The sequence below is a fragment of the Diplotaxodon limnothrissa genome, linkage group LG14 (assembly GCF_057381915.1).
Source record: "Diplotaxodon limnothrissa isolate DT_005_m linkage group LG14, D_limnothrissa_male_GT1.1, whole genome shotgun sequence".
NCBI lineage: Eukaryota > Metazoa > Chordata > Actinopteri > Cichliformes > Cichlidae > Diplotaxodon > Diplotaxodon limnothrissa.
Window position 1 is genome coordinate 9,322,665 of NC_140609.1, and position 15,151 is coordinate 9,337,815.

The 15,151-nt window shown below is 40.9% G+C and overlaps 2 protein-coding genes across 2 annotated transcripts; one reads left to right on the forward strand and one right to left on the reverse strand.

Moving 5' to 3' along the window:
• The first annotated feature begins 1,177 nt into the window (after positions 1-1,177).
• Positions 1,178-6,027, forward strand: itm2ca (integral membrane protein 2Ca). Its single transcript, XM_085370432.1, has 6 exons — positions 1,178-1,407; positions 3,067-3,210; positions 3,423-3,611; positions 4,639-4,749; positions 5,232-5,382; positions 5,545-6,027. Exons 1-6 carry the CDS (start codon positions 1,315-1,317, stop codon positions 5,634-5,636), a joined length of 780 nt encoding a protein of 259 aa, XP_085226558.1. The 5' UTR covers positions 1,178-1,314; the 3' UTR covers positions 5,637-6,027.
• Positions 6,028-10,005: 3,978 nt separating this feature from the next.
• Positions 10,006-10,854, reverse strand: LOC146618351 (lysophosphatidic acid receptor 6-like). Its single transcript, XM_085371190.1, has one exon. It carries the CDS (start codon positions 10,852-10,854, stop codon positions 10,006-10,008), a length of 849 nt encoding a protein of 282 aa, XP_085227316.1.
• Between the last annotated feature and the right edge of the window lie 4,297 nt (positions 10,855-15,151).

A 15,151-nucleotide genomic window follows, 5' to 3' on the forward strand; every position in this document is an offset into this window, starting at 1 on the left:
TTACCAAAATTGATGGAATTACGAACACACAACTGTCAGATTTTGATCCACTGTGAAAGATCATCTAGAAAGCATCTGATTGGCAGTAATTTCATTTTTCTGCCAGTGCAGTAAACCCATATCTAGAGAGTGTTCCACTGTGTGTTTTTCTACAAGTCACGGATTGGTGTCCCTAGAACCCGGACCTCAACATTACGAAAGCAGTGTGGGGTCATCTTAACAGAGAACAGACCAAAAGGCAGAAACATGCAAAGAAGCGTTTTGAATGTCCTTCAAGGAGTTTGGAGAACTATTCCTGAAGAAACAGAACCCTGGTTTCTCGCTATATTAAGGCAGGACCTATACCACACCACGTAGCAATATTCCAGTGTAGAAATACTGTTGTTGGAAAACTGACCTATCACTACTTAAGTATCAAAAGTTAAGTGTCAAACCATAAAGTGCTCTTCAAGATCATGTATGTGCATGAAATCAGAGCCAGTCTGAGAAAAAGTTTGAGACGCTGAGAAATGAACACATTAAGCTGTGTGTGGATGCAGACCGATGACCGTTTCATACAGTCACTGATGAAGACAACCAGATCAGGGTCAGAAGTGTGAGAAAAGGCTAATAATTACTCACTACATCATCTTGTGGTACAAAGTGGTAGTACAGCGGCCACTCCATACTTCTTTAACACAGTGCATACATAGCACGGTTACCACTCTGCCTCACAGAAAGAAGGTCGTGGTTTTGAATCCACCATCTGGCCTTTCTATGTGGAGTTTGCATGTTCTCCCCGTGTCTGCGTGGGTTATCGCTGGGTACTCTGGCTTGATCCCGCAGTCTAAAGACATGCAATTAGTGGGGTTAGGTTAATTATGGATAGATGGATATTTTGCACACAGACTTTAGCCGTTTCTTCATATTCTGTTGATAGGTTTAGTTAATTTTAAAAGATTTTAATAATTTCAAGCAGAAATTTAAGCTGAGGGTAGATAAGTTTGAATATATCAGCATATATTATTATAAAATATCATTATAGCTACAGCCTTAGTTTTATGTGGAAACTGTTTGTCTCGTTAATAAAGCTGTTCCTCTGAACAGTAGACAGTAAAGCGGCAGATTGGTCCTTTAAAGGACGATTAAAAAAAGCACACTTCCGGTGGGCAGAGACAAAAACAGAGAGGCACCCCGGTGGTGACAGCAGAAAAGAGGGCGAGAGTAAGGGATCTGTCTGAGAAAGGTGGCCAGCTATCGTCAACACAGCCCGAGAGTGAAGTCACCTGCAGCGGATAGACAGGCGAGCAGTGACCGCCCCACTACCCCGGAGCCATGGTGAAGATCAGTTTCCAGGCTGTCTCGGGACAGAAAGTGGAAAAAGAGAGCGATGGCGACAAGACCGAGATCCTCATTCCTCATCCGATGGTGAGCAAAAGAGTCGCCTGTTCACATTTAACCCATTATAATCGAGCATGATATCAACTCTTGTGTGTAGATGGTCTTTATGTAACGCGATGCCTGCTGTGTGTCCAGCAGGCTCACCTGCCTGCTTGGTCCGCAGGGCAGCCTGCGCCTGCTCGGTCATGAGCAGCAGCAGGGGGATTTTTTTTTCCCCCTTTTTTTGACAGCATCTATCGACATTTGGTTGGGAACAAAAACATGTCATTGCTGTGACGCTTTCCTGTGCGCCAGCGCGCTTTGTGCACGTTTGATGCAAGTTATTCCAATGTGCAAAAAGCACAGCAAAAAGCCACAATGTACCAATTTAAAGGCTTTGTACTTGGTTTATCTGTCGATTTCCCCTGCAGTGCTGATGTATTCAACAAAAACAAAACCCCCAAGCTTTCAAAAAAGGGTAGGGGGGGTAAAAAAAAAAAAAAAAAGGGGGGGGGGGGGGTAGAATGCAAGAAATGCAGAGCTTTGGGATGACAAAATGGCAGATGGGTTGCCGAGGCTTGCAGCGCATGCAGGATTATTTGTCACAGCTCTAAAGGGAGGCAGAGCTGCGGAGTCCTGAAGTTTGCTGTGCTGCGGAATCCCCCTGCATCACTCTTATTAAAAAATACATGGCTGAGCAGCAGAGACGACAAACACCGACAGAATACAGAGGAGGCGTCCGGCATTGCATAGGAAGTGAATATCGCAGGAGTGCAGAGCTGCGGCCCCTGAGTGACTTGCGCTCCTCCAAATGTACTGAACAGGAGACAGACAGACAGACAAGGCCTCATGGTGTGACACGCACTCAGCTGCTGCCACGATCCCATCTCAGTGGGACGGAGGAACACAAAGAACTTGCAAAAGTCTGCCTTCACACATACACTGCTGTCTCCTTGTCCTTGTGCACCCTCCAAATGCTCCCTCCAAAGAACAAAGGCTTGAAGAATCAAATTCAGCTCAAATAGCAAAAGCGGTGTCCTGAAATTAGGCACTCGGGCCATACCACGCAATGTTGGTGGGGTGAGGGGGGTGGTTGGTGAAAGCTTTCAAGCATTTTGAAGTCATCTCCCTTTAAAAAAAAATAATAATAATAGGAACACACGCAAACACAGTTGCCATCATTTTTCTTTGAGGTATCCTCAAAGAGTCTTTTTTTTCACATGCACACAGTTGTTATTTTTCCCTTCATAGCTCCAGCTAAGAATAGCAGCCCTTTGTTTCCTTACAGTCTGCTTTTCACAAGATAATTTCTCCTGCTGTAGTTACTCTGCAGCACATCTACAGTAATTCGCTGAGCCAGTTCTCAGATAGTAGCCACTCGCTGTGTGTGTGCGCGTTTCCTTTTACAACAATAATGACTAACTGTGTGTAGTGCCACCCTCCAAACACTGGCTGGGTGCGTGGCATCAGCAGATGGGCTGCGAGACTGGAGGCGTCTGGGAAGATTACTCACTATCTAAGTCAAGTTTTTATTACCCGCCGTCTCCGTCAGCCTTTCCTCCTGTCCGAGATCCGTGCTGCTAATTCCTGCAGTTAAATTCAGATTTCTTTTCAGCCACCCGTCACGCGATCGAATCGAAGCTGGCTAGAAATGCTGCTCTGTGCACTTCTCGAAGTTTTAATGTATGCATTTGTGGTGTCCTCCAGGATGAGGAGGAGCTGGTCCTACCCCTGCGGCCCAAGAAGTCTCCTCTCAATGGCCTGTGCTGCCTGACGTTTGGTCTGGTGGTCTTCATGGCTGGTCTGGTTTTAGCCTCCATCTTTGTCTACCGCTACTACTTCATACCTCATGTAAGACTCGATTATGCTCTGCAGTGTGCCATATGTGTGCCCTTGTTGGCCTTGCAATGAAACACTGCACTAAAAAATGGGGGGAAAATGTTCTTCTTTTTAAAAACAATAAATAATTGTAATCACTGCCATCTGAGACGGATAATGTTGCTGCAGTCGTGTTTCTTGGCTGCTGTGTTGCATTAAAAGCTGATCTGTGTGCATGTGTGTAGATCCCAGAGGAGAACTTGTTTCACTGCAGGGTGCTGTATGAAGACTCTGTGTACGCTCCGCTGCGTGGCCGTCAGGAGTTGGAGGAGAATGTCGGCATCTACCTGGCCGACAACTACGAGAAGATCACTGTGCCCGTGCCTCACTTTGGAGGAAGTGACCCTGCTGATATAATCCATGATTTCCACAGAGTGAGGACAAATATACACATGTTACATATAGGTCTGATATTCTACCCCTTAAAGACACATTAACGCCAGACTCGCATGTCTCCAGAATGTCTATTTCAAGTTTCAGCCTCAAATACAACACACATAGATGCAGTTCTGAGCCAAAATGTGGGTTGTAACATTTTTTCAGTATGATAACTTCTTTTTTTTTCTTCTTCTAGTAAATGTGAACATGGAGTTTGTCTGAGTTCATGAAAATCTGCAGTCCAGGAGTATAGAACAGCTAGAGTTTTTCCACACAGCTCATAGGCTGCTTTAAAAACAAGACTTCATATTCGTTGTCTTTGTCAGCTGACAAGAATTGGGGGAAAATATGAACATGAGGCAGATTTCATTGCTCATTCGGCTGCATCAGAGGGAATGAGTGCAGAGCATCGGAAAGAAGCATACAGCTAGCAGAAAGTGGACTCTAACTATACTGTATACTCATTGCTCATTTGGCCAAAGTGCAAAGCTGTCGTCTAATGCTAACTAGCTTTGTTAGCAAAGTGCATCCATAGACGACATGGGTTTATTGCACTGCAGACACAGACACCTGCTACTTGGTGCTGAGAAAATAAGTAAATAAATGATGTAGCCCCATGCACTTATACAGTGAGCCTGATAATCATTCATATTTAAGGCTTTTTACAATTTTTTTTTTTATATATTTTTTTTATTTTTTTTTTACAAAACACAAAACTGTGTTGTAAACAAGTGGCCTTTTGAGGAACTGCGGTCTTCACCGATTCCACGTTGGCTTTATCTTTCAACCACAAAAGTTGCAAAATATACAGAAAAGCTAACATTACTGACTTACTTTAAATATCAAAGTTCAGTCAGTGAAATACTGACCTGCTTTTGTTTTTAAATGAGAATGAGAGTTTAATTTTATTGTTAAAGCACCAAATGAAATTCTAGTCAGCTAAAGGTGCTTTACATTGTAAGCTAAAGACGCTACAGTAATGGAGAACTGGTCATAATTAGATTGCTTTGTTGTTGTTTCCAGGGACTGACTGCATATCATGACATTGCTCTGGACAAGTGCTACGTTATCGAGCTCAACACCACCATTGTGATGCCTCCGCGCAACCTCTGGGAGCTGCTTATCAATGTCAAGGTAACACAGCCAATCTTAGGCGACATCTCCAGCTGTTACCAAATGCTGGAAGCTAACATATTTAGCAGTGTAAGAAATGAATAAGAAGAAAACCACCCCACTTCTTTTCTTCCTTTATTTGTAATATCGTTGGTGTACTCTGTGATGTATTGATACACTGCTTATTATGTGGACACACTAACAACTAGCATGGCTTAGTAAGTCTGTCGAAGCTTCCCAAGCTTTTTAATTTAAAGAAAAAAAAAATTTAACCTTCTTTGCTGATGTTCGAAGGAGTTGATACTTTTGGCAAAGTTAAAATTAATTTGAGTTAATACACCATTTTGGTGTTGTTTAACTGGAAATATTCCTCTGCTACAATTTGCCAGCATTAAAAGTCACTCGGGAAAATTTCCACAGATGTCAGTCCCCTCAAGAATTAGTATTGCAGCATCATCAGCCCCTTTGTGTTCCCACCGAGCTTGTTACTGTGTCTCTTGCAGAAGGGCACATACTTGCCTCAGACCTACATCATCCATGAAGAGATGGTGGTGACCGGCAAAGTGCACAACATGCGTCAGCTGGGACCTTTCATCTATCGCCTGTGCAACGGGAAGGACACGTACCGCCTGAACCGCCGCGTCACCCGCAGGCGTACGTTGGGGTTAATGGGGCCATTAAAAAGAGCTGATACATGCCTGTGTTTTTGTTTTCTTTTGGGGGATTAAGAGGTTTATCGTTTAAGCTGTGATTGTATCTGAAGTTCAGCGACTCGGCTGATCGCCTCTCTGTGTCTCGCCCCATTTTCCCTCATAGGCATCAACAAGCGTGACACGAAGGACTGCCACCACATCCGCCACTTTGAGAATACATTTGTGGTGGAGACGGTTATCTGCGATGAAGCGTAAACGCGACTGTCATCTGTGAGATTCCCGCCCACACAAAGGCACATCACCAGTCATGTCTCCAGCCACTGTAGCAACCTCCTGTGGATCTGATCATGTCTGAGTTGCACTTTACTTGTTTTTGTTTTGTTTTTAATTTTATTTCAGTACCTCCCCTTTATTCTGTTTCGAATTAGGTAATATTTACCCTAAAGTGTGATGCAATACTAAGCTGCTGGTTATGTCACAGGATTTTCCATGTAGCAAAGGCCTTAAGCCAAAAATAATGATTTCAAGACATCTCCTCTTTGGGGATTTGTATGATGGTTACCGTTGCCGGGGGAGACGACTTTCTCCCCATGTTGTTTTGTTGTGCTCCCCTTGAGGTTACGTTGTTTTCCTTAGTTATCTACACAAAGCATGAGGTATTGCCTTCCTGAGCAAACATGGATTCATTTATTTATATTTTCTCATGTTCAGTGTAATGTAACTGTTGATGACTAGTAGCTTGCTTGCATCTTTAGCCTCTTGCTTACCTGTTGCTTCCTCGCTTCTGCCTTCATCCTGTTAAAAAGCACTATCGCACAGTAGACTTTAGACCAGGCTGCATTGGGCATTACACTTACTATTTTTCTTCTTTGGGAATAATATTCTGCCCTTGAAACACAGACCCATATTTCTTTTTGACCTCTAATTTGTCACACTTTTTCTTCTCTCTCGTCCCCCCGTCCCCCCCCCCCGTCCCCCCCCGTCCCCACTACTTTTCTGAATCGTTTTAGACTAACCTTTGTTTTCCCTTGCATGTGTTTATGTATAAGAGAAACAGCACTCTTAGAATGTTTTGTAAAACCACGTTTAAAGCCTTAGTCCAGAGTCAGAGACTGGACTAAAGTCAAAACAAGTGAAAGGGAGCGTATTATATGTTAGATGAACAAAACCAACTGTGATCTGTATATTTTGTCTGCCAATGAAATCTGTCTGTGAATAAAGTAGTAAAAAAAAAAATGACTGAGTTGAGGCATATGTTACTTTATTTCAAACGTTACTAGGCTTCAGTCAGTATCTTATGAATGTAAAAAGACTAAGGGGGTTTTGTTGTCACCATACGGGTGGGTGGGCAAGCAATGTTGACACCCAAATTTGTGAATACGATGACTCAAGAAAGAAGCGATGCAGGAGTTTCAAAGTGACAGCGTAGGTGTATCTTCGACAAATTTTAATCTCAGTGACCTAGACTTCGAGGTTGGAGGTCAGAGGTCAAGTTTTTTGAAAATTCTGTGAATGCGATAACTGGAGAAAAAGCTGACAAAGGATTTTGAATTCGATACCATGGGAGCATCCAGTAGGAGGCTGAGGGTCGACGCTGGCTGCTGCCAGTATTTTTCATTTTACGGTTTCTATTTTGTGTACCGATTTAAACATTTCTATAGTAAAATCCTCGTGTGAACCTGCAGCTCTGCCAGCAACTACATTTCCAGTCACCATTAATCAAAAACATAAAATCTCCCTAGATTTTCTAAAGAAATCTCTTAAAGTAAAAGAGGTGACTTTGATGTGTTGGTTATTTGTTTTGCATAATGAAATCGCTCTTAACTGCTATTTGTATTTGACATATGCGCCTTATAGTTGCTTTTTACATCTTCCAGTCTTTGTCAGTGATTTGAACTACATGCTGTGTGAAACTTGTAGTAGGTTAATGTAGGGTAATATTAGAAGAAATGATGACTGTATTACACAGATGGGATAAAACATGGACGTAGCCACTGTGATTCAACCACTGCTTTTGGTCTCAGGATTATCTTTTCTGTTTATATTGGAAGTAGAGCTTGTACATTGTTATCTGATGCCATCATGTCATCAGATAACCTTTAATGAATTCTGTCTTTAATGACTTTAAAAAAGCCTCAAGTACTGACTGCAGACATTTGACTTTTTGGGGGATTTTCTCCAATCCACACAGGGTCAAAGCTATACGTAAACGCTCATACAGGCTCTATTAATGTCCTTAGCAAGTTGCACTTTGGCAAGATGCTTTTGGTAGCCATGAAAAAGCTTCTATTGTAATTCTGGCAGATTGATGGAGTTCATTTTAACCATAGTCCACAAATTTTCTATAGTGCTGGTAATTCCAGAACCTTAATGATAGACTGCTTTATCGATTAACCAGTTTTAATGTGTCTTTGAGATCATTGTCCAACTGGAACACCCAACTGTGTCCAAGTTTCAAACAGCTAGGTGTTGATTTGAGGCGAAGCTGAAGAATCTGAATGTCATTCATGGCTGTGTGGCAGGCAGACTAGGACCCAAATGCAGGACTCTGAGTCGAGGATATGACTTGAAAAAAAAGCAACTTTAATGCTGTGACTTAAAAGTTTCAAAAATGGTATAAAAAAATACAAGACATCAGGTAAAAAGCTAAACTTGGAAACTCAGAACCGGGAGACCTGAAAACACACAACAAAAAACAAGAGACGAGAGACTGAGACAAGGACACAAAAGCTTGACATTAGGACGGGGATAAACATGGAAACACACGACAGACTGGAGAGAAAAAACACACAACAGAAAGCAGCAGGAGATGCTGAAGACAGAACAGACATGAGAGCAGGCAAAAACTAAAAAATAGAAATATTAAACACAGATGCACTAGGAAATACAAAACTACAGACTAACTAATACAGGACAAGAAGATGAAAATCTGTTCAATCCAAAAGAAAGATTCACAAAACCATCATAAACTCACAAACTGTGTCAAAGACATAGGATCATGACATTTGTTCTTCATTACTCCATGCACAACAGAAGTGCTGCCACCACCATGCTTGATGTCTGATACAGTGTTCTTAGGTTTGAAAGCCTCAGGTTTAAACATACCTAAACAAGCATACCTCTTGCCATTGTGGCCAAATAACTCAATCATTGTTTCTTTGACTGGTAAAACTCCAGAAGTCATTTGTCCTGTTCGTGTGGGCAGGTGTAAATTTCAGCTTGAAAGTGTTGATTTTGTAGCAGGGTTTTTTTTCTGAAACCTTCTCAGTTCACCATGAAGTAAAACTCACTGGACATTGGCCCTAGTATTACAGCACTTTCCTGTTCATGCCACAGTTGAACTTTTGTGGTTTCTGGGTTGTTCCTCAACATCGAAACCAATTTCATCCCAGCAGAATGTAACGGTTTGGGCCTTCTTCCAAGACTTGGCAAAGTGGTGACACGTCCAGATAACTTGGTCCTTATATCCTGGCAAGTAGAAACTACCAGTTGTAGTCAATTATGATCACTAGGTCTTGGCAAATGATGACTATATTGAATATGACACAATCAACTTTCGTGTACAATAGTAAACATTAACAACAGTAAAATGTAATGGCCAGTCTGGGAAATTCAACCAATCTTCAGTGTCTAATAGCATTTTCAGTGATAACCTTTGGATAATTTTAAATCTGCAGATGAGATAATCAGTCGTCTTACAGTCTGTTGTAGGCTTACACCAACACCCTTCCATCTGGTGGGACTTAATTAGGCCTTGAGCCGTTGGCTCCACTACTGAGGCACTCGCAAAAAAAAACAAAGGCCTGAGTCTTATGAAAGGACTTAAAATATACAGAAGAGATGGGCTTAAACAGTGCTGTATGTAATGTTTTCAAAAATATTTACAAAATATTGTGATTAGTCAATTTTAAACCAGCTTTTCTGCTGAATGTTTAATTATTCTTAATCTATCCTCAACATTATTCATTCATGTGGTACTTTACATGCGTACACACACCCATCTGTCAGAGTTATTCTTATGTATATGCTGTTTTATTTGCCAAAAGAGAAATGAGGAGATTGATATTACTCTTATACGTCTTGATTAAATATTAGGCCAAAGCAACAACGATATGAGAAAAGGTTGTTTGTTTCATGTCCCTGACAGTATGTAGTTCCACACACGTGACTTCTGGAAGACTCTGTTTTTTCTGGGGGGAGGGGACATCTTCTCATGTCAGAGTGTTAAATCTGACAAACTTATTACATGATACTGATCAGGATATTGACTTCATGTAAACTGAAGACAAGTAAGGACGCAGTTTTGCAAACACAAAAAAGTGTTGCAGGTGACTTTTTTCACAGTTTCTAGTAAGTCAGCCACCGATCTGTGGTTGAGGCTTTCATGTTGCAGCGAAAATAGAACATGAAACCACTAGGCCAAGCCTCTTTCACTCCTTCACTTTCTGGGCTTGACACAAATGTTACTGAAGAAATGAACATTGATGGTTAACTGCTGAAAACTGTGCATGTGGTTGAACTACTTAAGAATCTTGTGCACAAACGAGCTACTTTGTAAAAAACAAAAACAAAAAACAGGCATGTATCATGGGACATCTGATAGCAACTCTAGCAGGTCACTAATCTATAGTTTTCTTCCCACGTCCTCTTTTTTCTTCCAGAAGGAGTCAAAAGAAAAATAATACATCAGTGGATCCAGACAGCAGCTCAAAACAATCAGACATGCCAGTGGAGTTATGCTGGTTTTGCTTTTTGTAAGTATGTGTAGTGGCATGGGCAGAAAACATGTGCAGAATATAAGCAAGTTGATGGCAAAAATCAGCATTACGTTCACCTTGTTTCTGACCTTTGCAGAGTCACTGAGATGTTTGTGTAGAGTCCAAGAAACCATAACGGTGCACACAATGTTGACTGCTAGCATTGTGACCAGTAACACAATCTGAAGGTAAATAATTGCTGATCGTGTTACACTTTTATATTCATGAAGTTCAAAACAAATGTGATCTGTGTGGTTCTGTAAGTGTTCTAAAAATCCTTTGGCCTCTGGGATATTTACCACCAGCAAAAACCCCCAGACCAGCGCTGCTCCTTTCCAGGCATTGCACGAGGTCCGAAGATGGCGAGACCTCAGAGGATAAACCACAGCCAGCAGTCGGTCCACACTTATGAAGGTGATGAAGGAGGCGCTGGAGCGAATGTTGTTGCGAAAGATTATTACGCTGAAGAGGCATGTGATAATTCCCAGCGGGGTGCCTGTTGCATGATGGTAGATCCTCATGGGCAAAGAGAAGATGGCTAGCAGGTCTGAGAGTGCCAGGTTCACCATGAAGACAGCGTTGGGTGATTTGAGGCTGTGGCGGCGAAGAAGAATCCACAGTGAGACTGCATTCAGTGGCAGACCTATCACCATAATGCAGCCAAAGATCCCAGCATAAACCCGGTCATCTTCTGTGGAGCTGTTTGATGTGTTCATGATGAGAAAAGAAATGTCTGAATGTCCTTTTTAAAGAACTGAAGCAGAGTGGCAAAGGTTCCTCTTTGTGTGGTTTTTGTTTGTGAGTGAGGCGTGACTAGTTTGTGACTGTGACTAGTCACACTACAGGAAACTCAAGCTCATCTCATCTCATCTCATCTCATCTCATCTCACCTCATAAGCTCTGCCTCTATATTTGTGCTTTGAAGATAGGATCTCTGATTATGATTCCTGTAATACACATTTTTAATACGCTCTGACTGTAATGAGTTTATTTTTAGATTCTTGATTCTTTCCTTTGCAATATGGTTTAGTCTTGAGTTTAGTTCTTTTAATGTCTCTGAGTTTATTTATTTGGGGGATGGTTTTTTTTGTAATATAAACTTTACTTCTATAAAGTATTTTCCCAGGTCAGGTTTGTGTCAGCCAAAATACAAAATAAACGTCTTGTTTTCTTTTACCAATTTCTCCTGTGTGGTCTTCATTCTGGTCCTCGCTGATTGGTCTCACACAATCTGCAGCCTCAGATCATGATGGTTTAGAAATAGAGGAAATGACAGTATTATTTTTGAGTCTTTAATCTAGGCTATTGCAACCACTGTGCCTCCACTGCAGGCAGGACCATGATAGAATTCACACATGAACGGCTTCCAAACTGAAGTTCACTAATCTGCAGTCAGCTTGCCTTATTTCCTTCCCTCACTTTTTTTTTTTAACTTTCAAGAACATTGAAAATAAAACAAATAAAAAATAATAGTCAATTACATTTTTAGAGTTTTGTTATTTTAAGTATTGTGTAATTTAGGGATTTTCCCCATCTTATACTTAAATCAGACATTTTTCGTCAATGTTCAGCTGTACACATACAGGTCCTTCTCAAAAAATCAGCATATTGTGATAAAGTTCATTATTTTCGGTAATGTACTGATAAACATTAGACTTTCATATATTTTAGATTCATTACACACAACTGAAGTAGTTCAAGCCTTTCATTGTTTTAATATTGATGATTTTGGCATACAGCTCATGAAAACCCAAATTTCCTATCTCAAAAAATTAGCATATCATGAAAAGGTTCTCTAAACGAGCTATTAACCTAATCATCTGAATCAACGAATTAACTCTAAACACCTGCAAAAGATTCCTGAGGCTTTTAAAAACTCCCAGCCTGGTTCATTACTCAAAACCGCAATCATGGGTAAGACTGCCGCCCTGACTGCTGTCCAGAAGGCCATCATTGACACCCTCAAGCAGGAGGGTAAGACACAGAAAGAAATTTCTGAACGAATAGGCTGTTCCCAGAGTGCTGTATCAAGGCACCTCAGTGGGAAGTCTGTGGGAAGGAAAAAGTGTGGCAGAAAACGCTGCACAATGAGAAGAGGTGACCGGACCCTGAGGAAGATTGTGGAGAAGAACCGATTCCAGATCTTGGGGGACCTATTCATGATTCCATCTGCTGAAAAGCTTTATGGAGATGAAGATTACATTTTTCAGCACGACCTGGCGCCTGCTCACAGTGCCAAAACCACTGGTAAATGGTTTACTGACCATGGTATTACTGTGCTCAATTGGCCTGCCAACTCTCCTGACCTGAACCCCATAGAGAATCTGTGGGATATTGTGAAGAGAAAGTTGAGAGACGCAAGACCCAACACTCTGGATGAGCTTAAGGCCGCTATCGAAGCATCCTGGGCCTCCATAACACCTCAGCAGTGCCACAGGCTGATTGCCTCCATGCCACGCTGCATTGAAGCAGTCATTTCTGAGAAAGGATTCCCGACCAAGTATTGAGTGCATAACTGAACATGATTATTTGAAGGTTGACTTTTTTTGTAGTAAAAACACTTTTCTTTTATTGGTCAGAATTTTTGTGAGATAGGAATTTTGGGTTTTCATGAGCTGTTTGCCAAAATCATCAATATTAAAACAATAAAAGGTTTGAACTACTTCAGCTGTGTGTAATGAATCTAAAATATATGAAAGTCTAATGTTTATCAGTACATTACAGAAAAAAAATGCACTTTATCACAATATGCTGATTTTTTAAGAAGGACCTGTAAAACTGAGATATGATCGGTCTAAAAAAAGAAAAAAAAACAAAGCGTAATTTTACATGAAATAAATAAAAAGTATGAAACATTACAGGGCCTAGGCTTATGTGAATTTACATTGATGGATGCCAGATGGTTTGTTTTCAGTTACCTTTAATACGTTTGTAAGTTTTGAAGAGAGATGATCCGTTTGAATAAACAGGTAAAGACATGTTATTACAGTAGATAACCTGTGCTAAAACTAAACAGAAGAACAGGAAACAATTTCTTAAATGTGGCAGCGTGATGATAAATGATTAGACTGGACACAGTGAATGTTCCTCGTTTGGAGTCTTTTTCTGGAAAACATTTAAATATGTGGCGCTTGTGCGCTATCATCACATATGGTGATGATAAATAAAAGTGGCAACAGGTGCACTGGAGAGCCACAGTGTCCACAGACCATTTCTCTACTTTCCCTCCTGACTGATTTTCCTTTTGTTTGGTTTTTAGCTACTGTTCTTGTCACTGCTGGTAGCCCAGATGCTTACAGCCAATTCTGGTTGCACAGGTAGTCCAACTCCTCCAGGATGGCACATCCATGCAAGAAGGTTTGCTGTGTCTCCGAGCTCAGTCTTGAGTATATGGAGGAGATACCAGGAGATGGGAGGTTGCACAAAGAGAGTTGGACAGGGCCATAGAAAGGCCTCACCCTAAAGGGCAAGATCTGTGTCTGCTCATTTCTACTAGGAGGAGCTGCCAGACTCCCACAGAATGACCTCCAGCAGGCTATTCCTGTGCATGTTAGTTATCAAACTGTCAGGAAAAGGTTTTGTGAAGGTGGCACAAGGTTCCAACATCCTTTAGTGGGCCCCGTGCTCACAGTCCAGTACCATGTATCTGCATCTTCATCTGCAGCTATGTCAGCTGAGTTAAACCTTCTTCTACTGACCACTCTGTGCATGGTCACATCACAGAAAAGTGGATAATGCAGAATCTATAGCAAACACCAGTCAAACATTGGTGAACTTTACTGGTATTTCTGGAAGTTTTATGAATCTTCAGCTTTAACTGTAGAAAAAGAATTCTTCATCCTTTTATAATCTTTTCCTCCAGGAAACACCGCATCAGCTACAGGACAGTTAAGTAATGTACATTTTGCTGTTACACAAAAGAAAACAAACAAAACAAAAAAGCATCTGTGTAAACAACAAATATTTGTTTTATTTAAAATCTTTATACACTTTGACATATATTAGCCCAACATTACTGCGACATACACAAGCTAACATTTGTTTAACAATACCAATAGAAACGTATCTACAGGAGATTTAACCTAACTAAATGAAATCAATTTCACTGCACATGGATGAAACAAATCAAAGCAAAATCAAAGAATCAAAACAAAACAAGCGGGAGAAAAGGCAGCAAGTAAGGGAAATTCATTCTTCACAAATTTCTTTCAAAAGAAAGGCGAGCACAGCATAACTAACATGCTAAGATTGATTTAGCTGTCAGCAGTTGTAACAGGCAGTGGGAGAGTTTTATATGTGACACTATATCTATCACAATTAGACAGCACAAATTACCACAATGAAACACATGGGCTTAATTTTAGAAAGAGCCATACAGAGCAAAGCAGCAGCAGCTCCCTCTCTAAATGATGTGCCATAAGGTGGGCTGATATAGTGGCAACTAAAATCTCCATCCATTCACCTCTATTTATCCAATTCAGGGTTGAAGGGGTGCTGGAGCCTATTCGAGCTACCATAGGGTGACAGGCAGGATATACCTTGGACAGGTCGCTAGTATGTCACAGGGCTGCCACTAAAATTCATTTTGAGCAATCACTTGTATCGACAGAAGTTTCAAATGAAACCTTAGCAACCCTAATATCAAGCAGAATTTAACATTATTGTATATTGGACTAAATCAGCCATAAGGTTAGAGAGGCTTTTTTGTGGAAGCAAGTGTGTTTCAGGCAGATGAAAAACAGCCCCAAATGAAAAGCTCTTGAACTCATAAACAATTCACAAAAAAACATAGAAAACATACCAAGTGTTTAAACTGAGAAAATGTACCTTTTAAAGACAAATATTAGCCCATTTTAAATTTGATGGCAGCAACTGATCTAAAAAAAAGACTCTTCTACTATGAAGCCACACTGCTGTAATAGAGCCAGTATGTTATTTATCACTGTCTTATGCAACAAATTCTCTGAAAAAATGTCATCAACATTTAGAGCATTGCTCTAAAATCTGTATATA